Source organism: Penicillium soppii (genome assembly GCF_028829465.1).
Source record: "Penicillium soppii strain IBT 18220 chromosome Unknown utg000002l, whole genome shotgun sequence".
NCBI classification, from domain to species: domain Eukaryota; kingdom Fungi; phylum Ascomycota; class Eurotiomycetes; order Eurotiales; family Aspergillaceae; genus Penicillium; species Penicillium soppii.
Genome location: NW_026643232.1, coordinates 480,340 through 504,042, shown reverse-complemented (window position 1 = coordinate 504,042; position 23,703 = coordinate 480,340). Strand labels below are relative to the sequence as shown.

At 47.5% G+C, this 23,703-nt stretch overlaps 8 protein-coding genes across 8 annotated transcripts; 4 read left to right on the top strand and 4 right to left on the bottom strand.

The window, feature by feature from the left end:
- Positions 1 to 523: 523 nt before the first annotated feature.
- On the top strand, positions 524 to 1,636 carry N7529_001539 (short-chain dehydrogenase; the record flags this gene model as incomplete). Its single annotated transcript, XM_057237070.1, has 8 exons — positions 524 to 721; positions 773 to 856; positions 911 to 924; positions 977 to 1,135; positions 1,191 to 1,239; positions 1,302 to 1,375; positions 1,434 to 1,572; positions 1,622 to 1,636. The coding sequence occupies 8 exons, from the start codon at positions 524 to 526 to the stop codon at positions 1,634 to 1,636; spliced, it is 732 nt and encodes a 243-aa protein (XP_057101757.1).
- A 1,413-nt stretch (positions 1,637 to 3,049) lies between these two features.
- On the top strand, positions 3,050 to 3,571 carry N7529_001538 (muramidase; the record flags this gene model as incomplete). The annotated part of the gene is made up of 1 exon (XM_057237069.1): positions 3,050 to 3,571. The coding sequence occupies one exon, from the start codon at positions 3,050 to 3,052 to the stop codon at positions 3,569 to 3,571; it is 522 nt and encodes a 173-aa protein (XP_057101756.1).
- A 1,036-nt stretch (positions 3,572 to 4,607) lies between these two features.
- Positions 4,608 to 5,603, bottom strand: N7529_001537 (uncharacterized protein; the record flags this gene model as incomplete). Its single annotated transcript, XM_057237068.1, has 3 exons — positions 4,608 to 4,843; positions 4,896 to 4,925; positions 4,991 to 5,603. 3 exons carry the CDS (start codon positions 5,601 to 5,603, stop codon positions 4,608 to 4,610), a joined length of 879 nt encoding a protein of 292 aa, XP_057101755.1.
- Positions 5,604 to 7,340: 1,737 nt separating this feature from the next.
- Positions 7,341 to 8,750, top strand: N7529_001536 (DUF2855 family protein; the record flags this gene model as incomplete). Its single annotated transcript, XM_057237067.1, has 2 exons — positions 7,341 to 7,510; positions 7,592 to 8,750. 2 exons carry the CDS (start codon positions 7,341 to 7,343, stop codon positions 8,748 to 8,750), a joined length of 1,329 nt encoding a protein of 442 aa, XP_057101754.1.
- A 183-nt stretch (positions 8,751 to 8,933) lies between these two features.
- On the bottom strand, positions 8,934 to 10,159 carry N7529_001535 (uncharacterized protein; the record flags this gene model as incomplete). The annotated part of the gene is made up of 4 exons (XM_057237066.1): positions 8,934 to 9,215; positions 9,279 to 9,722; positions 9,776 to 10,085; positions 10,152 to 10,159. The coding sequence occupies 4 exons, from the start codon at positions 10,157 to 10,159 to the stop codon at positions 8,934 to 8,936; spliced, it is 1,044 nt and encodes a 347-aa protein (XP_057101753.1).
- Positions 10,160 to 11,014: 855 nt separating this feature from the next.
- Positions 11,015 to 13,159, bottom strand: N7529_001534 (fungal specific transcription factor domain-containing protein; the record flags this gene model as incomplete). Its single annotated transcript, XM_057237065.1, has 3 exons — positions 11,015 to 11,748; positions 11,820 to 12,971; positions 13,099 to 13,159. 3 exons carry the CDS (start codon positions 13,157 to 13,159, stop codon positions 11,015 to 11,017), a joined length of 1,947 nt encoding a protein of 648 aa, XP_057101752.1.
- Positions 13,160 to 14,033: 874 nt separating this feature from the next.
- chs3 (putative chitin synthase activator (Chs3)) lies at positions 14,034 to 16,181 on the bottom strand (the record flags this gene model as incomplete). Its single annotated transcript, XM_057237064.1, has 1 exon — positions 14,034 to 16,181. The coding sequence occupies one exon, from the start codon at positions 16,179 to 16,181 to the stop codon at positions 14,034 to 14,036; it is 2,148 nt and encodes a 715-aa protein (XP_057101751.1).
- Positions 16,182 to 19,468: 3,287 nt separating this feature from the next.
- On the top strand, positions 19,469 to 23,174 carry chsF (chitin synthase CHS3; the record flags this gene model as incomplete). The annotated part of the gene is made up of 3 exons (XM_057237063.1): positions 19,469 to 22,182; positions 22,236 to 23,041; positions 23,095 to 23,174. The coding sequence occupies 3 exons, from the start codon at positions 19,469 to 19,471 to the stop codon at positions 23,172 to 23,174; spliced, it is 3,600 nt and encodes a 1,199-aa protein (XP_057101750.1).
- Between the last annotated feature and the right edge of the window lie 529 nt (positions 23,175 to 23,703).

Here is a 23,703-nt window from a genome sequence, read left to right as displayed (position 1 = left end):
AATGAGATATGGAAAAGTACAGGAGCAGAATGTCTAAGTAATGAAGAGCACGGGCTCTCTACAGTTTCGCCCCACTTCAAAATCACTAAGGCCCCAAGAAACCATTGCGGTTTCTAGACCTCGCCCCAAACCCGTCCCAACTGCGGTTTGGGTTGGGGCGGTTTTGCGGTTTTGAAATTTATGGCGATGTCTACTCAATTTAACTCTAGAATCAAACAGCGGCAAGCGGTGAGCACTAAATTGGAAGGGAAAAGGTCTCGAGTGCCAGGCATTATCCGATACATATGCATGGATGGACCTACTCACCTAGGTAATATGCCCCCGCACTTCGGAAGCAGCTAGGATCTCGGCATGCACAGATCAATTCCTTTATGCAAGTGAAGCAATTGGGTTCCAATCGCTGGTAGTCTCAACTTTCGTTATTATTTATATATTTCTTGCAAACACCCCCGATAATCCCACACTTGAGTGCTCGACTGAAGAATTTGCGCCTGTTCCATTTACGATAAACTGCATATTGATCATGGCAGCCAAAACCTGGCTTATTGTCGGTGCGTCTCGCGGCATTGGCCTCGAATTCGTGCGGCAGATCCTGGCGCGCGGTGACCGAGTCATCGCCACTGTGCGCGGCCATGGGAGCGCATTGGAGGCGATTGTTCATGATGCCCCCGACCGAGCAACCATTTTGATGTGCGATGTGTCCCATGAGCAAGGTATCAATGTATGACCAACATTCGATCCTAACACAAGTGGCTATGCTGATCATGGCTAGATATTCATCAACCAATTTGTCCAAACTGGCGAGCGGAGAATCGACTATGCCGTGGTTAATGCTGGAATACTGGAGTATCCAAACGTGAGATGTATCCCTCCAGTTTGCAGGCCATTCAACTAATAAGCAGCACTGTAGCATGCACTTGAAATGTGAGTATCTTCGGGAAGCAATCTACATCAATCCCATGCTGACTAGCTGCAGGACCTTTGACAAATTCTCCCATCACTTACTCGCCAATACAGTCGGACCCATCATAGTAGCCCAGAAGCTGCTGCAGATAGCCGATGTTATGATTGGAACCGTCGCATTCATGTCAAGTGACTCCGGCTCCACGCAGCGGTTCTTGTCCTTTGAAGACGGGTAAGTACGAGCATACCCAGACCTAGCAAGGAGTACCCAAATTTGACGAGGCTAGATTTGCTGCATACGGAGCATCTAAAGCAGCTCTCAATCAGGCTCTACGTGTATGCGCCCCCTTTGAAAGACTGCTAAAGGAATGGCTAACTAAGCTGAACTTCACTCGTAGCACATGGCTGAGGAGCTCAAGCGCAAGGGGCGCGATAATATCATTCTAGCCCTCCATCCCGGAGAGGTTGCGACGTACGTATCTCGCTCTGCTGGTGGTGCGTGATGGTGCCCGGTGGTTGACCTGAATTAGTGACATGGGAAAGATCGAGATATCATGGGATCTAGATGGAGGCCAAATTAGTGCCCAAGAGTCCGTTTCTGCTATGATCAGTGTGATTCAGAGTAAGACTATTGAACAGAGTGGCACATTCTGGACTTGGGAAAACGAGGTGAGTTTGAATGCCTCTATTGTTCTTGCCACTATCTGATGCCGGATAGCAATACCCATGGTGAATCTTGCCATTTCTGTAGCTTGTTAAATGTAAAATGAGACACATGCGTGAGCTGCTGTGGTTTCTGATGGAGCTCAACTACAAACGTTAGCATATGCTCCGATAAAAAGAATGAATAGAGATGATGGAAGGATTCTGTGATCTCCGAGGGAAATACTCTAAACATAGATAGCAAGCAAGTGCACAGACAAGCAAATACAAGTATCCTCGAATATCTCGATGGGCGGTTTTACCAACTGCTTGGTTGGAGCAAAGCACTCCGAGGGGCGCAACGAGCTGACCCTGCCACGCCACTCAGCTCGTTTCAGTTCCATGATACAATCTCCACCCTTATGCCAAGATAACCCTACTACCACTTGCACCGATCCGGTCACTCGTGACAATACGGAACTTGCAATCTTAGAAGAAAATGAGATTTCAATATAATGGCCAGATACGAATGATCTTGAACGCACCCCCACTGTGACACGACGTTCACGACGAACGCGAGAAATGGCTTACCATAATATGAATACCTGCTCAAAAAATGCTTCTGATTTTCACCCTTTCGGGGCTTATTAGCTTCCTGAGAAGCCACCCCGAGCGAATCGAGGGTTGACGGCTTGGACATGGTTATATAGTTGTGGTAGCCTGCATATCGTTTTCGTTTGCAAGGGGTCAGGGCAAATGATGCCATCCATACATCCATCCAGACTGTATCGGCCAGCCCAATTTTTGAGGATTTTCAGACTGCCATTCAATGTACATGTGCCGTAAATGACATCTATGAGTTGTATCCACTTGGCCCCTTCCCGTTGTAAGGCTTTGTCTGCTTGTAGTTTTTGAGATCCGGCATCTTAATCTCCGCAATAAGATTTTGAAAGTCCTCCAATGCTTGCCAAACACGATCCTAAGTGTAGAGGTTGCGACCCGCCTCATATGCTTCAATGTATGGGGCCCTTTCCCGAGGAATTGCTTCCCGTGCCCAAGCACGTCCCTGAACCAGGGCCTCGGGGAAATGAGCATCCGTCCAATTTCCGCACCAATTCCGGAGGTTATACGTTCGCGTTGGTCTCCTCAATATTGCTCAGTTGGATATATGCATTCTCCATCACGTTGTCAAACCAGTGTTAAAACCTGATGTCGCGAATATATTCAAAGGCCGCAAATGCCTAGAGATCTTGGTTAGTTTATATTCTGATAAATGACTCCATGAGACCACTTACATCCCTTATATTTACCACCACCTTTCCAGGCTATATCCACAAGAACAATAACCCCTTTGATGACTTCTTCGAAACGAGATGCCACTATGACAACCAGGGGTAATCAGGCCGACAATCTTGAGAGGCTCCTTGCTAAAGATGGGTTCATAACCTGGGATTTTGTGGTCTATCGGTGCACGTACTAAAACGACTCTGACTGGGAGAATTTCATGGCACGCTTGCTCCGTCCCGTTTTAAAATTTCTCGAGTATTACAATGATCTAGACCTCCTTGATAAATTTACCCCAACAGTCTTAGAAGACCGCTCCTTTGAGGGCGCGATAGTTGCCGTTCTCCGCGATCACTTTGATAAGTGGGCGACGACGGCACTACGAGAGGAACAGGGTGTCCAGAACGCTAACCGTGGATGGGCCGGCCGATACCAATTTTTCGTCATGGTGGACCAGGAGACTTTAGAATCGGTATTAAGGGCCCCGGATGATGATAAGGACACGGGGTTTGTTCGTCTGGTTCAAGCGGGATGGGCGCCGGAGGAGCTGGATGAGGATGAGTTAAGGGAACGTAATGGAGCTGAGCCAGAAAAGGAGCCACTGGAGGGGTGTACTAAACATGATGTGGGTTGGATGAATGTGCGCTACCGTGATGTAGAGGTATCATTCGTCCATATGACCGATTCCAATCACTGGGACATTTATTATTCTCGTGCCCCGGAGAGTCAGAAACTGTGGTAGATTGATCTAGCGCAAGAGGCCCGTGAAGATAGTGAACTTTATACATTTTAATTCCTTATCCCATCCGCATGCCCTCTACCGTACAGTGCCGCCCGTTATTGCCTTCCATATCTGGAGACAGAGAGATGCTCTTTCAAACCCTAGTCACGTGATGAGATGAACCTAATTAGGAATCGCGTAAATTACGCGTCATGACTATACGTAGTACCGGTACCTGATCTTGTACCCCTAGTCGTACCGATACAATCTCTGTAGGAGGGACGTCTAGAACTTTTTCCATAGCGATGCAAAAAAATCTAACATCATCAGTGCCTTGAGGATGTGGCTAACTGTCACTTCCCCATGCCACGGTCTTAAGGGCTTTCTCAGCACCTGACGTTGCAATAGTGATTTGCTATAAGTACTTTCTGTAACTGCAGACTACTTATGAACCTGCTTATCTTGAAATTCTACCTGTCAGCCCCATTTTTCTCAACTTGACGCTCTATACTGTATGAGAAGTTGTGAATGATAATTGTGGACTGAGTCTGTTAGAAGGCGGTGTATACCTCCCCATCGGCTATCGGAGACGCCGGCAGTGCCGGTCGTTCAGAGGGGTTGTTGCTTTTCGGTCTTCCATTCTGGTGTCTGGTCATAATTGTACTGGCTAAACCAGGAGGGGCAAGGCAGTCCTATATCTTAGTCTACTTGGGCTTATTTTTGAATTTGAACTTGGCTTTGATATCCTCTCCCATCTACTCCTTACTTAGTTAGGGTGGCTGATGCACACTCAATCAGTCTTCTGTGGCCTCTACTTCCAAGACTGAACGCAGCTGGTCAAGTACGCGGACTTTTATATGAAATGAAGGCTACCGTAGAATAAAGTTTGTATTCATGAATCTAATAAGATGACCGAAATTATTTTTATTTTCATTTTATTTATAAGTATTGCTCAAATAAGCCTGAAAAGAAAAAGCCGAAAAAAATGCAAGTGATCCTGGATCCCTTGTCATGTCCACTGAAGCCTAATTCGTTCCGACCGGGAGCTGGCTCCAGTCTATTTGACGTAAGAACCGTACCTTCCACCAATACTGTCTTGAAGATGCTTTGTCGTAAAACCGCCAGCTGGCATTCTGGTTTTGTAGCAGGTACCAGTAGAATAATCCGCAACTGAAGCCCTGCAGCTTGTATCTTTCTCGCATGCATTGGCGCATAGCTGCCAAATTCCGGTTCCAACTCCGGGGAATTTTCCGATTATTATGGGGTTCGGAGCCCAGTAAAACCCGGGAAGAACTGAGAGCCCAGTTAGTATGATCCTGGAGACTACAGAGCAGAGCAAACTTACCTGCTCCATAGGAACCCTTTAGGGGAACACCTGTGATATGTTGAGCTTCAAGTTCATATAGATGTCTTCCAGGGGAAAATAGGTAAATGACTTACCATTGACTTCCTTTTCATACTTCGCTTTCCAGTTCGAGTCTAGTTCATCTTTCTCCCGCTGGCAGGTCTTGCTCTTGGTGTCCAGCTCGTCTTTCTCTCGTTGGCAGGTCTTGCTCTTGGTGTCCAGCTCGTCCTTCTCTCGTTGGCAAGTCTTGCTCTTTGTGTCCAACTCATCTTTCTCCCGTTTACAAGACTTGTTCTCCGTTTCTAATCCATCCTTCTGCCAATTGCAGTCTTGAAGTTTGGTACCAATGCCGTCTCTCTCACGCTGACAGGTCTTACTCTGGGCGTCAAGATCATCATTTCTTTCCTGACACTGTTGACTTTCGAGTGCTAGGGCCTCTTTCTCGGACTGACATCTGCTCGATATTCCCAGTTGGTGCGTAAGTTCATCCTCACAGGCCTGTTTCTCATGGAGACATTCCGAAGTGGAAGAGCTTTCTTCTCCATTATCTTGAGCCCCTTGGATAGGCTTCAAGTAGATAGAGCCCCGCCCATGGGGAGTCAGAGTGACAGGAGAGTCATAGATAATGCAATTGTTCTTAGTGTACTCCCATACAGCACCAGGGCATCCTTCACCACATTTAGCAGCACATTCCTCTGCCGACTCCATAGTCTCTTGACGGTTGATGTTGCCGGAGGCTTTGATTCGACAGGTTATTCGGAAGTAACACCGTTGTCGAAGGTCCTGGTTCCTTCGGTCTCTTCCCCGGAGCACAAAGAGTGGTATTCGAGAAACTCGGGCGATTGAGCTGCACCTAGCGGGACTAGCGTGGCTAGAAAGGAAAGATAACGAAGCTTCATCGTAAGTCTGATATCGAAAAGCGTGAATGATATGAAAAGCTGCAAAATGGATAAGAATGCTGTGAGCGACGTCCTCAGAATAGGCATGAAGCCTCCTTTTATGTGATACTGAAGGTGAACAATGACATAATTTCTACCCCTTTACGTTGTACAGTATGCAATAATGCACCCTGATCTGCATACCACTTCCATAATGTATAGGGCCTAGTAAGCGGGAAAGCAATGTCCTGTGGAGCTGATGCCGATCGATGTGATGTGTAGCTGTCGGTTGCAAAGGATCACTGAAACCCGGCTAGTCGATGCGCAGCTTCTGCGTTATTATAATCGAGAAATAAGGTAAAGTACTTTCTCGGTGGCCGTCTAGTACCTGCACAACTATTATATGGAATTTCTAGACCAAAATCATTGAGGGAATTAGTGTGCGGTCCGGTCCGCTAGTCAAATCTCTTATCCCTATTAGATCCCTCGCATTCAAATCTGCATTATAAATAGAGAGAGTTGGCCTGCGGGTCGCACCCTAAGTTGCCTTATTTTGTGGGTCATAGATAGAGTAGGTTTATGCTAGTGCTCTAACACAGCATTTATGGCGGCGCTAGACGGCGATCTAGATTGGATCTAGCTTCTTACTCGGCTATTCATGTCCTAAGCTATATACTAATATGCTAGAATTAGGAGAGCTTCTTACGAACCCCTAGCTGAATGTTACACCGATCGGCATATACTCAAGAACGATCTTCTATTCGCATTGACTAGCCCTAGGGCGCTGCAGAAGGGTATGTAGATCAGTTCATATTATCGTATAGTACCATTTTGAGGGACTCTCACGGTTCCGAGCTTCGACCATGCAATTAGAGATCTCGTGGGAAATGATATTGCCATATCGCCAAAATCGAGAGTTGTGATATTTGAATGCCTCTACCTGAGTCTTGATCGCAAGCCTTGGAACTTGGCGGCTCCTCTCATGGATGAATTATGGTTTATTGAAGTCGATCGTTATTGTGGCGCGTCATGTTGCTTCAGGAATCTCGCCTGATGCAGCAACTGCAGATCATAGGATTTCCAGCTCGGACTTTTTGAACGCTGATGATATTTTGGAAAATCGGTTACCTGTTCAAGAATTGATCCAGGCAGCTAGTCGGTCTTTTGTCTTCTTTTAACCCAGTAAATTCTGCCATAGAGCCAATATGTATTTTTCTGGGGACGGTAAAGATCCGAACTCAGGCTTCGATATGGGGCGATAAAAGGGGGGAGATGATCGAATAATATGATCAACTCGAAGCATTGGTCTTTAAAGCCGAGTACCTCATTAGCAATGCAATAAATATACCGTAGAATTTGCTCCGATAAATAGATGAAACCTCTAGGGCTTGATGATGTGAGACAATACTAGGCGGGGGTTCCCCGCCGGAGCATCTTAGGTCCACAGCTCTCATCGATCAGTAATCCAGAATCTGACTGGTTATATAAACAGATTGAAAGGGAGATTCTGCGCTCAACCCTATCGAACTCCAAGGTTGTAAATTTTTTTTTCAATAAACTTCACGCAATGTCAGTCCATATCGTCTCAAAGCATGATAATCGCCAGCATGCAGCCTTGAAGGTTCCTGCAGCTGCTCAAAGCGAATTATCTGAATCTTCGGTCAGAGTTCGCACTCTGCTCATCAGTCTAACTTCGAATAATTTGACATATGCCCGAATGGGTCAGTTCCTGCATTGGTATGTACAAGTGGCTATCCGGAAGCAGACCTCTGTACCAGCGAAAAGACATAGAATAGGACTCATCTCTGTTATTACCAGGTGGGACGCGTATCCCGTCTCTAAAGACTATCCCGCACCCTACAACGACTCATCATCATGGGGAATCGTTCCTTCGTGGGGCTACGCAACGATAGAAGAAACGACAATTCCTGAATTAGCCAAAGGCACAGTTCTGTGGGGATTTTGGCCTACATCCAGTGCACTGACCGATCTCAAACTCAAGAGTGGTGCACCAAGCGGCCACTGGATCGAAACAAGTGATCATCGCCAACAGTTGATGCCCCTGTACAACCGTTACACAGTAGCGCCAACAACAAACTCAATCACCGATCTAACGACAGAGGCCAATCCTCTTTCGGAACCCGCACGAGAAGAGCGCGATCGCATGGCCTGGACCGCGCTGTTCATTGGTGGAAAAGCTGGGTTCATTCTCAGCGAGTATGTCTTCTCGTCTGACCCTGAATCCCGGCCTCCGATTCATCCACTCGGCAATCAGCCTGGGTTACACTGGACCCTGTCCGACGGGGATTTGTCGTCAGCTGTCGTTATAAATTTGGCTGCTTCGACTAAAACGGCCCGGGTCTTCTCGTACCACGTTTCGCGGAAGCCGGATAGTTCGGCACCCCTGGGTTTATTGCAGGTAACTTCATCTGTGTCGCGCATTGCGGAAGCGAGCCAGAACGTCGGTACTTCTGTTCCTTCTAAGGCGGTTGGGTATGAGAATGTTGGATCAGATGAGACTGGAAAGTGGTTGGCTTCTCGCAAGGCTTCGAAGATTGTTATCGTTGATTTTGGTTCTCGGGCTAGTGTTCTTCAAGAGTTACTCTCTTTGATCAAGAGCCGACCTGATTTACAATCTTGCAAGGTTGTCATAGTTCAGGTTGGTAACGAGCAGAAAGTCTACTCAGGGGAGGAGATCCTGGCTGGGAGAGCAAAGATTGCAGAACTTGGCAAAGTCCAGTATAATACTTCCGGTGTTCAAGATACGGCGCTGGAATTAATGGATCAAGAGGCTTATTTCACAACTCAAAAGAAATTTTGGGAGCAATGGTTAGACCGGCGCCAATTGAATGCACCAGGAATGGAAATTGTAATGGGCAGTGGCGTGTCTGGTACTGATGGAGTTGAGGGAGGCTGGGAGCGATTATGCCATGGAGAGGTACGACCTGAGGAGGGATTGGTCTACAAGATGCAATAGAATAGACATTAACACAATTTGACTGAAAGTATTGCACAAATAGAATGAGAACAACTTTGGGGCGAAAGAAACCGCAGCCCTCGCGGCTCTTATGCCTCGGCGGGTGGTTGTATTCGAGTGATACAACGCCAACACTAGAAATAAAAAGTAAGAAGGGGGAAAAAAGATTCAGATCATGGAAAACTAGGCGAGCTGCTCATAACGTGGAGCGGGAGGTACAGCCAGAATCGGGGTACTTTGCTCACTCGCCGACCGCGTAGGACTGATCTCCGTTAGCATTGGATGCTCAAACAGGTCGACATCGGTCGCGGTCGGAATCACGAGGTCAGAGAAGTGATCACAATAAGCCGGCGGCGGACTACGACTGGTACCCTGCATCTGCTGGATATGTTGGCCATGGACAGATGCATCCTCTCCGATAACATGAGGAGTCATGTGAATCTTGAATGGCAGGATTGACTTGATCTATATTAGAGTAAGACACACATGATAGCCAATATTTGAAGTTGGAGGGATGAGTATATATACCTGAGTTGCTTTTGGCCCTGTCTTATCGTCGAACTGTGCCGTGATCACCAACTCGTGGCTGATTTTGATGTGCTTGGTCGAGACACTTTGCGAGCAGGCATCCAAACTTTGTGGTAAACGAACTTGTTTAGTGAAGCGCCATTCAATGTCCAAGTCATCTTTCGGATCCTGACTGCTTTGTGTGAAACAGATACTTTCAGAGAATACAGTTTGACTATGTGCTGCCGTGAGGAAGTGTATGTTGTGTCGCACTGATTCGGAAGCTGTAGCTTCTAATCGCACAATCTGTTTCTCAATGACTTTGATTATCACATTGTTGAGTTTGGTGGTTTTAGACAGTGGTGCAAACCAACATTCCACAGGAAATGTACAGCCGAAGGGCATATTTCGATCGGTTATAGAAACGCAATACTGGATATTCTGATCCGTCTGGCCTTCGAGAGTCTAGAAATATTGAGATTCTAGTCGACAATCATGCTGGGATATAACAAACGTACCAGTGGACAGTACGGCCTTAGATAGCTCGCGTTAAAATCAGAGATTTGGTAAATCCTAATCGGCTGTGAGACGACAAAGTCGCTTTTGAGGCGTCTTTCGATAATGACCTCAACACGATAGGTGTGATACTGGTGCATTGGGCCCGTGACTGTTTCTGGTATTTTGCATGGAAGTGGAATATCGAATAGAAATGCATGGTCTCCTGCTGGCATTCGGAAAGCGTTGAGCGTCTGTGATGAAGCAAGTGCTTGATCTTGCTCAAATGTGAGTTGCTCGCGGTTTTCTGGTCCCAGAATTCCATCGATGGGACTATAAGTGCCGAATGAGTGAGAATGTAATTTTAATACACAAGTCCTCAGAACGGTGAAGTCCTACATTGTCATGATTCCTCTCAATCTCACCTTGATGCTCCTGAACGACGCGTCTTGTGCAAGAGAAAGGCTAAATTTTCCCGAAACAGAGCATGGATGTCGCTCTTCTGAAATGAAGATGCATGATTGATCAACACTAGGCCTTTTTGTTAGATTTTGAAGATTGTATTTTGGATCCTAGGGCCAAGACAAACTATACCTCAGATCAGAACTAGCAATTTGCTTCCGAAACATCGTCAAACCCTCAACAGATGAATTGAATAGAGAGATATTAGGTATTAAAGTATCCAGCTGTTCAATTGAATCGGCGAATTAATATTGAAAGAATCAATCATGGCTCATTATTTGCCTTTATACTTCACGCGGGCGCGTTAGAGCGGACATTCCTAAACGGGGTCGGGGTACAGATTTCAAGGAAGCAAAACTTGATGACTGTAGCTCTTCGCCACGGAAGGAAATACCGACATTCTTGTGTTCCTCTCCATACATATGCTAACATTGTGAATGCTTCAACTGGTTTTATTTTGGCCATCGTGGTCGCGTTGTATTGCGAGCATTCCGTTGTGAACTAACCTAACTTAGCCTCTCTCTCAAGAACCTACTTCTAGACGCGTTATGATATACCAGAGATTCAGACTGAAATTTTTTCAAAAAGGCTTTGGTCTAGTGCAATAACTTCCATTGATTATTCCAGACATTATCTCCATAAAAACATTTCTCACATCATGTGCGCCCCACGTTATTAGACAACCACCAATTTCCCAAGCACTACCATATTAGGCATGGGGATAGTAAAGCTTATTAGATACATCCAATGTCTGAAGTATCACGTCTCCGACCGAGTATTCCCTGCCTTTTGTGCAATGTTTAAGAAAGTCTGTCTTGGACAAGTTCAAAGTCGGCAATGTCAAGGTCTAGCAGCAATTGATCGTTCGAACAGCTTGGGAAATTAAGGTCAGGGAAATTGTCGAAAAATGAGTCAAAATCTTCCATATCAGTCGACAAGAAAGAAGTACTGGTTGCTTCATTCAAATAAGAAATGTGGGTTGATCCCAGGTGACGATCATTAGGAGGGTGTGCGCTTTCAGCTCTAGGTGCTTGCGCGAACTCGCTTGGATGCAACTGTATGTTTACACTTGCATCGAGTGGGTGCGAATAGGTATGGCGCAATTCAAGCTGAGAGTTTGATCGGGTGATATCGATTTCATGATCTGTGGAACGTTCCTGATCTATGGTGGGTTGGATGCTGTTCAACACACGCTGGCCTAGACGGGCCATCACCGCAGTCGACCACCATGTGGTGCTTATTCTTTGGAGGCATTTGTGAAAAACGCGAAGATTTGCTATTGCTATGTTGCGGGCTGACGGTAACTTGCTTGCTCGTAGCTGTTTGTACGTCACCGAGAAAGCGAGCGATATAGTGTAACCGATCATCGGGAATGGTAAGAAGATTTTGATATCTTGATTGCAACTGAGCGATGCGATGGTCATTATAGAGTGGCCTTGTCGGATGTTTGACATGCGGGGACACGAGCGTCCCTGTAGGCCATTTGAATATGTTGACAGAATTATAACAGAATGATAGGCCAATTCAAGGGATTCTGTCGATTTAGTAAGTTAGTTACATAACACATAATAAATATCGAACCCAGGGATATTCTCGATTTCATACCCAGTTGATCCGGTGCCATATCCCAAGCGTCACACTGCTCCACAAGCTCATCAAACGAAGGAAGATCGAGTTCTGCCTGATCCATGTCTTTCATCATCGGTCTGTAAAAGTGAATTACTTCCCCCAACTTATCGGCGATTCGAAGCCAGACCCGAAAGGAGGACTGAAACGATGATACAACATCTTCCACTCCCTGTCCTCTGTCTCCGTCGTGTATGATCAAAGGCCTCCCATTCATGGCAGCGTTCCATCGGTCTAGACTCCACAGACACCAGAACATGGCCCTAGAAGATTGATTGGTATGCTGATCGGGTCTCATCAAATGTAACCCCATAGTTTGTGCGTGATGAATGGCCTGGGCTAGATTCAAAGAGCAATCTTCAGACCCGGTGGTTCCCCATTCGTGAAGGGACAACAGAGCCAAAACTTGTATTGTGAAGACTTTCCTTTGAGATCGTCTGGGGAGGCTTTGCATAAGATCATTATAGAGAATGTTGCTAAATCTTTCAAGAGAAAGTAATGCTGATGGCTGGCCAAGGTACAAGAAAGAGGCAGCACTTTGGTCTTTCGCGGCAACAAGGCAGATCACTTGCGCCAGACATGGAGGTAGATGCCCTGCTTTGAATTGAGTTCGCACTGCGAGCTCATCCAGAAGGGGCAATATTGGGTGTATTCGTCGAAAATAGATGTCTATCAAAGCATTTTGGCTCTCCTTTGGAGGCAATCGATCCAGGGGAAGGTCGGTAGGTTGCTGATTTGCCGCCGTTCTTGAGTGCAAAGGTGAGCTTGGAACTTCTTCCTGCTCAATAGAGTATTCTTCTGGACACATCCATGCTCCCACATCACCTTTTTGAGATTTGCCTTTCTGTAATCGCGACTCGTTCTTCTCAATGAGCGTCGCCATAGGGTTTGAATCACACGCAAAACGACGAGGCTCTTCCTCGACGTCTGTAGCCGTGCTTACACCAGGGGCGTTGTTGGATTCAGTTTCTTGCTCTGCAATGTTTTGAAGTGGAGAACCGGAAGGCCCACGACGAGGCGATGCAGATCTACTTCGAACTACTGAATCTCGCCTGGATACCTGCGATGCAGGACTTTGAATATTTGAAAAGCCAGAAACATCTATGGGACGGCTTTGGATAGTTGAGTGCTCTTGGGGCTCATTGTGATAGCATCGTTTCTAACAAAATCAGCTTAGACTTCTTTATACATAGAGCCATCTACTTAGTTGATGGTAGATTGTGACATGCCTTTTTGTGGCGACAAGAGTTGCACGCACGTCGTGTCTGTCCTCTCTTGACATTTGCACCATCTGAGCTAACCAGAAAAGTCAGTTCCATTGTGAATGATTTTGGTAGTTTCCGAAACAATCTTCCAAACAAGTTGTATGCGGGGCTTTTCCCTCTGGGGGTTGCGGAAGAAAGAAGTTCGCCGCCGGAGCGGCGACTGTCCCAATGCGGAAAGTCCGAAATATATACAGCTTTCTCTTCAGGCCAGACACATATTCCAAGGCCAACAAAGACTCCTTGCGAAATGAATTGAGGACTCAGTCGCGTCATGCTCATCGACAGCATAAATTTACAAACAATTGATATATACTAATGTTGAGAGATAAAAGCAATGCGATAACTGGTAGTTTAATAAGAACTAGAATACAAAATCAGAAAGGGATGCTACGATAAGCACCCATTATTCATCAAATGTAGGTACAGACATCCTCACTAGTTAATAGAATCGCAATTGGCACAATAGATTGCCACCGGGAACGAGAATGAAAATGAGTGAAAGTGACGAACGCCCATTGTAGCCAGCCGGACAGGAGGGAAAAAAAAGGAAAGAACCAAGCCCTCCTAGCAAAACGACCCGCAATGAATGAATGCAAAATGTGCGAAAGGAGTGGTATAAACAAGTTGGAATGTGAGTGGGGAGAAAAACGGCAGGGAAGATCAATTGTCGAAACACGATTCAGAGTTCAGAGAAAGAAAAAAGAACAATCGCTTGTATAAGGGAGGTTGTGCGTATGCAAATATGGTGGAATTATGAGTGTATTAACGTCGTAGTCTGGTCTTGCAAAATGTTTAGCTGTTGGCGGACAAGCCAGGCGGAGTATGGATGCAAACTCACTTTGGATTTCTGGTCAGGTCGTGAATTTTTTGGAATTAGAAAATGACGAATCGCTTCTGTTTAGGCTTGAAGTCTGGATTGCATATAAAGTCAACGATACAACTCAAAACACACGAGCTGAATGTGTAGCATCGACAACTCACCCTGGTCCTGGCTCGGGCTCTGCTCCTTGCGTTCGGCTTTCTTGAGTCGGCCGCCGGTTTTGCCTTCATTACGGGCAGCCATAGCAGAAGTCCCCCCGCCAGCCGCAGCCCGAATAGTAGCAATGCGATGCTTGGCACGCTCATCGCCTTGATCTGCCGCCTTAACATACCAAACATTCGACTCGAGAGGATCACGACGACATCCAATGCCCATTTCAGTAAAGTATCCAACGGCGTACTGAGCCTTCGCTAAACCGAGATGTGCAGCCCGGGACGCCCACTCATACGCCTCATTGTCGTCTTTCTCCAGGATCGGCTCCGCTCCAACCAGGTACCACGCGCACAGCGCCATCATCGCCAGTGGATGTCCGTTTTGCGCGGCACTGGTGTAGAAATGGATACTCAGCGCCGGGTCTCGCGGACAATTCAACTTGCCGTGTTCGTACGCATCGCCAAGTCTATAGCATGCCTCAACATGTCCCAGTTCTGCAGACTTGGTGAATAGCTGTGCTGCGTATGTTTCATCAGGGAAAACGTCTTCTCCAAAGCCTCGCTCGTGCATAACACCAAGCTCGTAGGGTCCAGCGTTGTACTGTGCATCGGCGGACTCCGTCGCCCGCTTCATCCACTTGACACCCTCGCGGTAGCGCTTTCCGAGTCCCATATCGCCAGCAATACAGGCCTTTGCCATGCGCATCATAGCACCGGGATGGTTTTTCGACGCTGCCTGGCGGTAAAACTGGACTGCACGGCCGCCGTCAACACGACAGCCCCAGCCGAACTCGTAGCACAGAGCTGTGCGGTAGCATGCCTCTACGTGGCCGTGTTTGCTAGCAGCGAGGAAGAGTGGGAAAGCCCGGTCGTGGTCTTCGACGCCCTTGTTGAACAGTCCCGATGCGTACCCATCGCCCAGGTAATATTGTGCGAAGGGGTAGCTGCGGTCCGCGAGTCGTTGGAGAATGGATTTTGATTCGCGGAGCAGCCGCGCGCGGGTAATTGGGCTTGCATCTTCCAGGTCGACGGCTGGCATTTCGCGCATGGAATTGATCATGAACACAGCGAACTCGTAGAGGACTGTTGGTTCGTCTGTTTTCTTGACGTTTGCTAGGTACATCTCGAAGGTCTCTTTGTGGCTGAGGAGGGAGGCATTGTTACCAACGGAGGCTTGCAGGCGCGAATTGTCGAATCGTGCGGCTGTTGGGCCGGGTTGGGGGTAGGAAGTGTTGAGTAAATCGAGGAAGGAAGAGGACCGGTTGTCAGGGGATGCAGTCGAATTCCGGGATGAAGATCGGGCGTGCAAATAGGGTGATCCGGAGAGGTTGCGTCTGTGAGCTCCTCCGAGGTCTGAGGCTGAGGAGTATGCGGACAAGGGTCGCGATAGCCTTGGTCGCCGAACTGCTAGCTTATCCGTCGAGGCGGATGGAGTGTCTGGTGCGTTCACTGGCGGCTTTGCGGCCGAGTTTGGAGCTGGCGCTTTTTGCTGATGGTGGTAGGCCAGCGGCTCGTGGCTGTCCGACGCTTGCGCCACGCTATCCAAGCTACCTCTAGAAGAACTGTTATAGCTGTGACCCTCGCGCTCTAGTGAAGAGCCGCTTTTTTTCGGGTTTCCGTGTCCATCGTCCTTCTGCTGTGGTTCTACCGTCGACCATGAACTGCCGTAAGGATGCGAGTGCGAATAATGCGGGGCGTGTGATGAATCTCGCCGCGGCGGGTAGGAGGGATTCCAACTTTGCTGGGGTGGCTGCACAGGGCCATTGAGGGACATTTCAGCGAACTCGGGGAGCTCCAATTGCGGCGTGGTGGGTTCATTGTAAGCGTGTTCAAGTTCGATGGGGACGGAGGAGGCCTGCGGGATGTCTGCGCCATAGTCGATTTTGACCGGTGAGTGCGGCGAGTTTTGAATTATCGGCGAGGTTTCGGACTGCGACACTGTGTTTGGAACTGGTTTTCGGTTGACATTCAAGTTTTGGGGGCGATTTGGGATGGTTCGCGGCGTTGACTCGTTTGTTGTAGGGAATGGGGGAGATGATCGGAGGTAGGCCGGCGGAGGCGTTGGCAACGCCTGGCGGTAGACGCCTGGAGCAGGACTGGTCATAATCAAGTCTTCAGAGCACGATGCGATGAGAGATGTTCAATCACAAGTCATAAAAATGGAGAAAATATGAATCCAAGGGTCTTATCATATGATCTCAAGTTCTCATTCGAGTGGAGAAAAGTGAAAAGAGTGGACCATAATGGACAACTATTGAGTGATTAAGATCTCATCTCAAGAAAGAAAGGAAGCGAGGGGAAAGTTCCACATACGCTCGCTAGTTCACTTCTGTAAAATAAATTAGTGCCTATTCTTCCTTTAAATCATGGCATTTTTTTTAATAATCTTTTTTTTTTACATATATACATATACCTCTACGCGCCCTGCCCGATGTAGGAATGTGGAGTGAACTACTTCGTATGAAATCTATTATTATATCGCATATGCCCAAGTATACTGTTGGTACCCCATACATATGTGGACATATAAGAAGTATTTATATGATGTGTTTTTTTACTTCTCGTATTACCTCTTCAATCTACTTGGAAAAGCCCCAATAATCAAAGGTGATGCCTATAAAACCGCTTGTGTCCATTGGCTTTGTCCCACAAATCTGACATCTCCACAGACGGGAGACGCTACCCTTGGATGCGGAGACCGAACAGGACTCCCCTTCCGAGACATTCTAAGAATAATACCACTAGATGACCTGGCACTACCACATGAGACCTGAATTAAAGGGAACTTCCTCCACCTGCTGATTTGGCACTTGTTAAATACATATGTACGGTGAGAACATAATTGAGATACTCCTAGGAGGGTTGATATAGGTGGAGACGGGACGCTGGGGCATAACTCTATATACATTTTGTACATTTTGTACTAGTTCACAGTAGCATATTATTTAGCATGTTAGCACTCCGGTCTTTCCGAGCCTCAGTGCGTGGCAACTAAATCCTTTGTAATGTGAATAATCTTGACCCGAATTCTATCGTATCACTGTTGCTTAGCCAAAACAAATTTCCTTGTTGTTAGGTAAAACAGGAGGGGCTTGAGCCAAGGCGTAACCGAAGCTAATATCTCGAGTCATCCCTATATCCATCCCCACTATTCTGATCGTTTTCTTTTATAAAAAAAACCACCAGACATCTGCAATTGAGTTTACTGTACCTTGATTTTGCAATAAAGCCCCAGGGGAAGTCTCGCACGGCCCGTATCGATGCCATGGCGCAATGCAAGCTCCTTGCGCCGGTGCATGCATTCGGACAGTGCGGTCAACCACACCGTCAGTGTATACATATGTCGAACGGGGGAAAAAATATATGACTATGTATCTTTCTACACGAGTGAGCACTGATCGGTCAGACCCTCTCAATGGCGACATGCCAATCGTGGTGACTCCGTAGACTTGATACGAAGACACTGGGCTCGGAGCTTACTATGGTCTGTCTGAAGAAAACGTCAGCATTCCAGTGAGAGCCAAAGAACGTGGCCTGATAAGGATACGGGACTCCGCAAATTCTCTGTAAGAGCCTGAGATGTATCCGTTAGGTCCGCTTGATTCCAGGTAGATCCGGCCTAAGTTGTTTTTTCAATTGGGAGCGCACGCATGGAAATGGAGATATATTGGATGTTGGTACATGATACGTTCTTTTTCTTGTCGGCAGTGGCATGATTGGCCTGAAAATATGGAAAAATATTGTCCACCGTAGCTAATTGGATTTTGCAATACGTTTGGTGCACATACAATATACGCATATACGCTATAGGTTATGGGGCTGTACCTAGGTATGCCCGAGTGGATTCTGGGGACTGCCGTGATGATCGGCCCCCCGGCGTCGATCATTTTGGTTGGGTTGGGGATTAAATGTCAGGGCTAGGTCTTACTAGTCAACTATGGGTTTCATTGCAATGGAATAGATTCTTCACGGTAAATGAACTTCACGGTCTTCTTGTTGGCTTTTGTTCTAGTATTTAACTTTTAGCTATATGTATATCGAGTAATCACAACGATGTCTGTACCGACTAGAACCAACAGGTGGCCCAAACCGCCTCACGCCACGTCTGAGACTGTGTTTTGTCAAGGTCATCCATATATGGCGCGCATGGCCTAGAGCTTAGTTATTTTGATATTCCGGAGAGATCACGTTTACACCGACTCGCGCTCACGCCATATCCTGAGCCATGCTCGTATTCTCTACATACAGAGATCACATTCGAGATGTATCACAAAGGGGTTCTGTTGGGTTCCGTTGACCGCAGGGGTTAGGGGAGGAGGCTAAATATGTTATTTTTGTTTTTCGTGTAAATGGAGACTATTAACTTGAAATGGATCGATGGATCGGAGTCTGTGTAACTAAGGAGCGCGTGGCAGTTAGGTCCTATGCGTGGAACCATGGACCAAAAAAAGGGTAAATTGAATACTAAGCCCAAACAGTTCTAGCCCCATATCAAGCAAGCCCCGTGATCGCGAAAAATCTCGGCTCGTCTTTCCCCCTGTGACATTGTGGTCACATTTTGTAACATCCCTCGGCTGAGCGTTCCATGGGTTTTTGTCATCTTGAACAATTGTTGATGAGAAACACTTGAACCCATGGAAATAAAAGGAAATGATTGGTGCAATTAATATTGCCCCTAGCGACAACGGAATAGATTACTTAGCCCCAGTTATTATTGGACAATAAAAATAATAAAACACATAACAGAGCAAGCACTAAGGGTGATATTGACTTGGATACTATTAAGGATCGATCAAAATGAACTAACCTATCCAAGCCTTGAGGCAAGGTCTAGAGGCGCTAGAGTCCCGTGTACACTGTTGACCCTGTCTTGCCCCAGTCCTTTCTTCTTTCTAAGGGACCTTGAAACTCTTAAAATTTTCAAGACTTGGAAGGCTTTTTGACTTCACTGGAATACTTGATCACCTTCATTGTGTGTCATTCGCACTCGTTTCCTTTGTCGATCAATTCATCTGAGTGACGTTGGGTGGGACTTTGTTTATTCTCCACCCCCGGGCTCGTTGCACAGGCCGACCGTAGCGCTTTCACCTGCAAGTTAACTTCAGATCGACCACTTTCGCTTCAGTTGCTGGTCAATCGAGCACATTTTGAAGATCGGAGACATTGTGTTGAGAAATTTCTTCCCGAAATAACCCCCTTTGGGTCGCATGGTCGCATTGTTCGGATCGGATCAGCGCATTTGACATGTTTCAGTCAGCAAAAAGCAGCTCAACATTTTAACCAATTTCTTCGATCCTCGTTGATGATCGGTAATTTCTAAACAGTGGGTGCGCATTTGTTAAAACAACAAATAAGAAGCTGTGGCTGACATCGCATCGGACATTTTAGAAGATGTCTTTGCCGCAGAGGCCAGGCAAGGCCTCACCTCGCCGCGAAGAAGCCCGCGCATTTCGTGAACCGTCTCGGCGTCGCCGAAGAGACCCCGAATCTGGCAGCTACAGCGACGACCCGACTTCTCCATCTCACCGACACCGTCGCCGACACTCTCACAGCCAGCGGAGAACAATGGATACCGATGAAGAGCGCTTGGAGCGGGGCACTGAGGTGCGACGCAAAAAGACCATGGTCAAACCAGAGCGCCGACGGGAGGATCCTGATCACCCAAATTATCACTACCGTCAGCGATCACACCATATGTCTACCTTTCCCTCTACCACGGGAAATGACCCGCTACTAGACAACAGAGATGGAGAGGCAGAGACCAATAGCTCACGCAGCATGGAATCGAAAAAGGATGGTCTCTACGGTGCTCGGGGTAATGTCAACAAACCCATGGACAGAGTACCCAGCAGACATCGCTCGAAGAAGAAGAAGAGAGGATCACGACGGTCATCAAAGGGTGCTTCTGCGGACGAAAAGAGGCGCCAGAAGACTATTGAGCAGAGTGGTCCACCGGAGCTATGGCCTACCTACTGTGCAGTGCTCACATTCTTCATTCCGGACTTTGTGCTGAAATGCTTCGGCATGCCTGAAAAGGAGCAGCGCACTGCCTGGCGAGAGAAGATCGGTCTGATCAGTATTATCCTCATGATCGCTGCGTTTGTCGGTTTCCTGACTTTTGGCTTCACTGCTACGGTTTGTGGCTCGCCTCCGGTTCGTTTGAAGGTCAACGAAGTCAACTCCAATTACATGATCTTCCATGGAAAAGCTTATGACTTGACTGGATCAACCCACGGAGCCGCGGAGGGCATTCCCTCAGGCACGAATGTTCTTTACGATCTGCCACACAAGTACGGTGGCCAGGACGGCAGTTTCTTCTTCCAGCAGGTCAATGGTGCGTGCAAGGGATTGATTACTGCCAAGTCTGACGGAGGTGTGCCGACAAACTCTGATGGAGATTTGGGCTGGTATTTCCCATGCGCGCCCTTCAACCAGGACGGTTCATCTTCGCCAAACTTGACTGTTGACTACTACCTGGGCTGGGCCTGCCACACCAGCAAATCAGCACGCAACCCGTTCTACACCCTGTCCAGTGATGGAGATGTGTACTACACATGGGAAGATACTAAAAACAAGAGCCGAAACCTGGCGGTGTATTCCGGTAACGTGCTTGACCTCGATCTACTGGCCTGGTTCAACAGCAGCCAGGTTTCGTACCCGGCTCAATTCGACCATCTCCGCAAGAATCCCGATGTTCGCGGTGTTGACCTTACCTACTATCTTCAAAGTGGGGAAGACAAGAAGGTCGGCAAGTGCTTGACACAGATCATCAAAGTCGGCAGCATCGACACTGATACTGTTGGCTGCATCGCCTCCAAGGTCGTGCTCTACGTGTCCCTGATCTTCATTCTCTCTATTGTGGTGGTTAAATTCGCTTTCGCGTTGCTGTTCCAGTGGTTCCTAGCACCCAGATTTGCCGCTCAAAGCACGAGTATGGCCTCTGATGCCAGAACTCGTAACCAGCAGATTGAAGACTGGTCCAACGATATCTACCGACCTGCTCCCCGAATCACGGAGCCTGTTGCTCCCGATCGCATGAGCAAACGCGCCAGTTTCTTGCCCACTACCTCCCGCTTCTCCAGTCCTTACAATGTGAGCAGCAGCACAGGCAGCAAGCAAAGGCCCATGTACGTCACTATGGCCAGTCAGAACTCGACTTCTCGACTCATGCCGAACTCGAATCCCGACACAATGTACAAGTTGAGCCACAATGGCAGTGGTGGTACACTGAGTGCTGAGAACTCCCGGAATAATCATGCAGCCAGCCGAACCAGCTTACTTCCCCCAGGTCAAGACCCAGGCTACGCGACACTCATGGCGGATCATGATGGTCCCGGACCTGCTGGTTTCATCCACGAGGCAGTCGTCCCCCAACCTCCACCTGAATGGCAGCCATTTGGTTATCCTCTCGCGCATTCTCTTTGTCTGGTCACTTGTTACTCCGAGGGCGAGGAAGGTATCCGGTCAACTTTGGATTCCCTTGCCATGACCGACTATCCGAACAGCCACAAGACGATTCTTGTCATCTGTGATGGTATCATCAAGGGTAAAGGAGAGGAATTCTCCACGCCAGATATTGTGCTCGGTATGATGAAAGACCCTGTCGTTCCTATGGATGAAGTCCAGCCTTATTCCTACGTGGCCGTGGCTACTGGTTCCAAGCGACACAATATGGCCAAAGTTTACACTGGATTCTACGACTACGGTGATACGTCGATCATTCCTACGGAAAAGCAACAGCGTGTTCCCATGATGGTCATTGTTAAATGTGGAACTCCCCAGGAATCCACCCAGTCGAAACCCGGTAACCGAGGCAAGCGAGATAGTCAGATCATCCTCATGTCTTTCCTTCAGAAGGTCATGTTCGATGAACGTATGACAGAGCTCGAATTCGAGATGTTCAATGGCATGTGGAACGTCACAGGCATCCCACCAGATTTCTATGAAGTCGTTCTTATGGTTGACGCCGACACGAAAGTCTTCCCCGATAGTCTTACACACATGGTTTCGGCCATGGTGAAAGATCCAGAAATCATGGGTCTCTGCGGAGAAACCAAGATCGCCAACAAGACTGACAGCTGGGTAACCATGATCCAGGTTTTCGAGTAAGCTCCACCATCTACTGTGTTTCTTAAAGGTAAAGCTAATCCCACAACAGGTACTTTATTTCTCACCACCAAGCCAAATCCTTCGAATCCATCTTCGGTGGTGTGACCTGTCTGCCAGGATGTTTCACCATGTACCGAATCAAAGCACCGAAAGGCGGCCAGAACTACTGGGTGCCGATCCTCGCCAATCCAGATATCGTCGAGCACTACTCCGAAAATGTCGTCGACACACTGCACAAAAAGAACCTGCTCCTTCTGGGCGAGGATCGCTACCTCACAACTCTGATGCTCAAAACTTTCCCCAAGCGCAAACAAATCTTCGTCCCCCAAGCTGTCTGCAAAACCGTCGTCCCAGACGCCTTCATGGTCCTGCTCTCCCAGCGTCGTCGCTGGATCAACAGTACTGTCCACAATCTCTTTGAACTCGTTCTCGTGCGCGATCTCTGCGGAACCTTCTGCTTCAGCATGCAATTTGTTATCTTCATCGAGTTGGTCGGAACTCTTGTCCTCCCTGCCGCTATCTCCTTCACCATCTACGTCGTCATCTCCTCCATTGTCAGAAAACCCGTACAGGTCATCCCGCTAGTTCTTCTGGCTCTGATCCTAGGTCTGCCTGGTGTATTGATTGTTGTGACTGCGCACAGACTTGTCTACGTACTCTGGATGCTGATTTATCTCATCTCCCTCCCAATCTGGAACTTCGTTCTACCAACCTATGCGTTCTGGAAATTCGATGATTTCAGTTGGGGCGATACGCGGAAGACTGCCGGCGAGAAAGACAAGGGCCACGGTGATGCCGAAGGCGAGTTTGATAGTACCAAGATCACGATGAAGAGGTGGCGGGATTTCGAAAAAGGTAAGCTTTGTCTCCCGGCCGTTTGAAGACTTTTGTTTTCTAACTCATTCCAGAACGCCGCCTGCGCAATACTGCATGGGCTCAACAAGCGGATCCCTATCCATCGCACTACGAGACTTACTCCCATTATTAACGAGAGACGAAAGCCATCTAGCGCTGTTTTTTTCTCTTTGCTTTCGCTGTTACTTTTATCATCCTTTACCTGAAACCTATTTTTTCTCTCCGGAAGATATTTAAGTTCGATGTGATTTATTGTACTATCTACATACCGGCGTTCAGAAATACTTTATAATACAGTTCGGAGCGGGCTTAACGCATTACACAATTGATTGACAAGTTGATCATTGCTGCCTTTGTTTTTTTTCTATTTCTGTCTTCAATGAGCACTTTTGCCATCTCAAACTGTACAGCGATTGAACAAAGTATTGACCATTGATAGTGATTGAAAATATAATATTATAAGCAAGAAGCATAGAATAGTTGCTAGAATAAAGTAAGTAGCATGATCCATACGCTGTGCCAGGCAGACTTTTTACTCAAATTAAGCCCCTTATTGCTGATTCGAGGTGTTCAGCCCAAAATGTGCCCAACAGGATCAAAGCGCAGGTCACCTGGCTTGTCCTGGTTGGATCTGCAGTGCGTCGCTCCCTGCATTATTATTT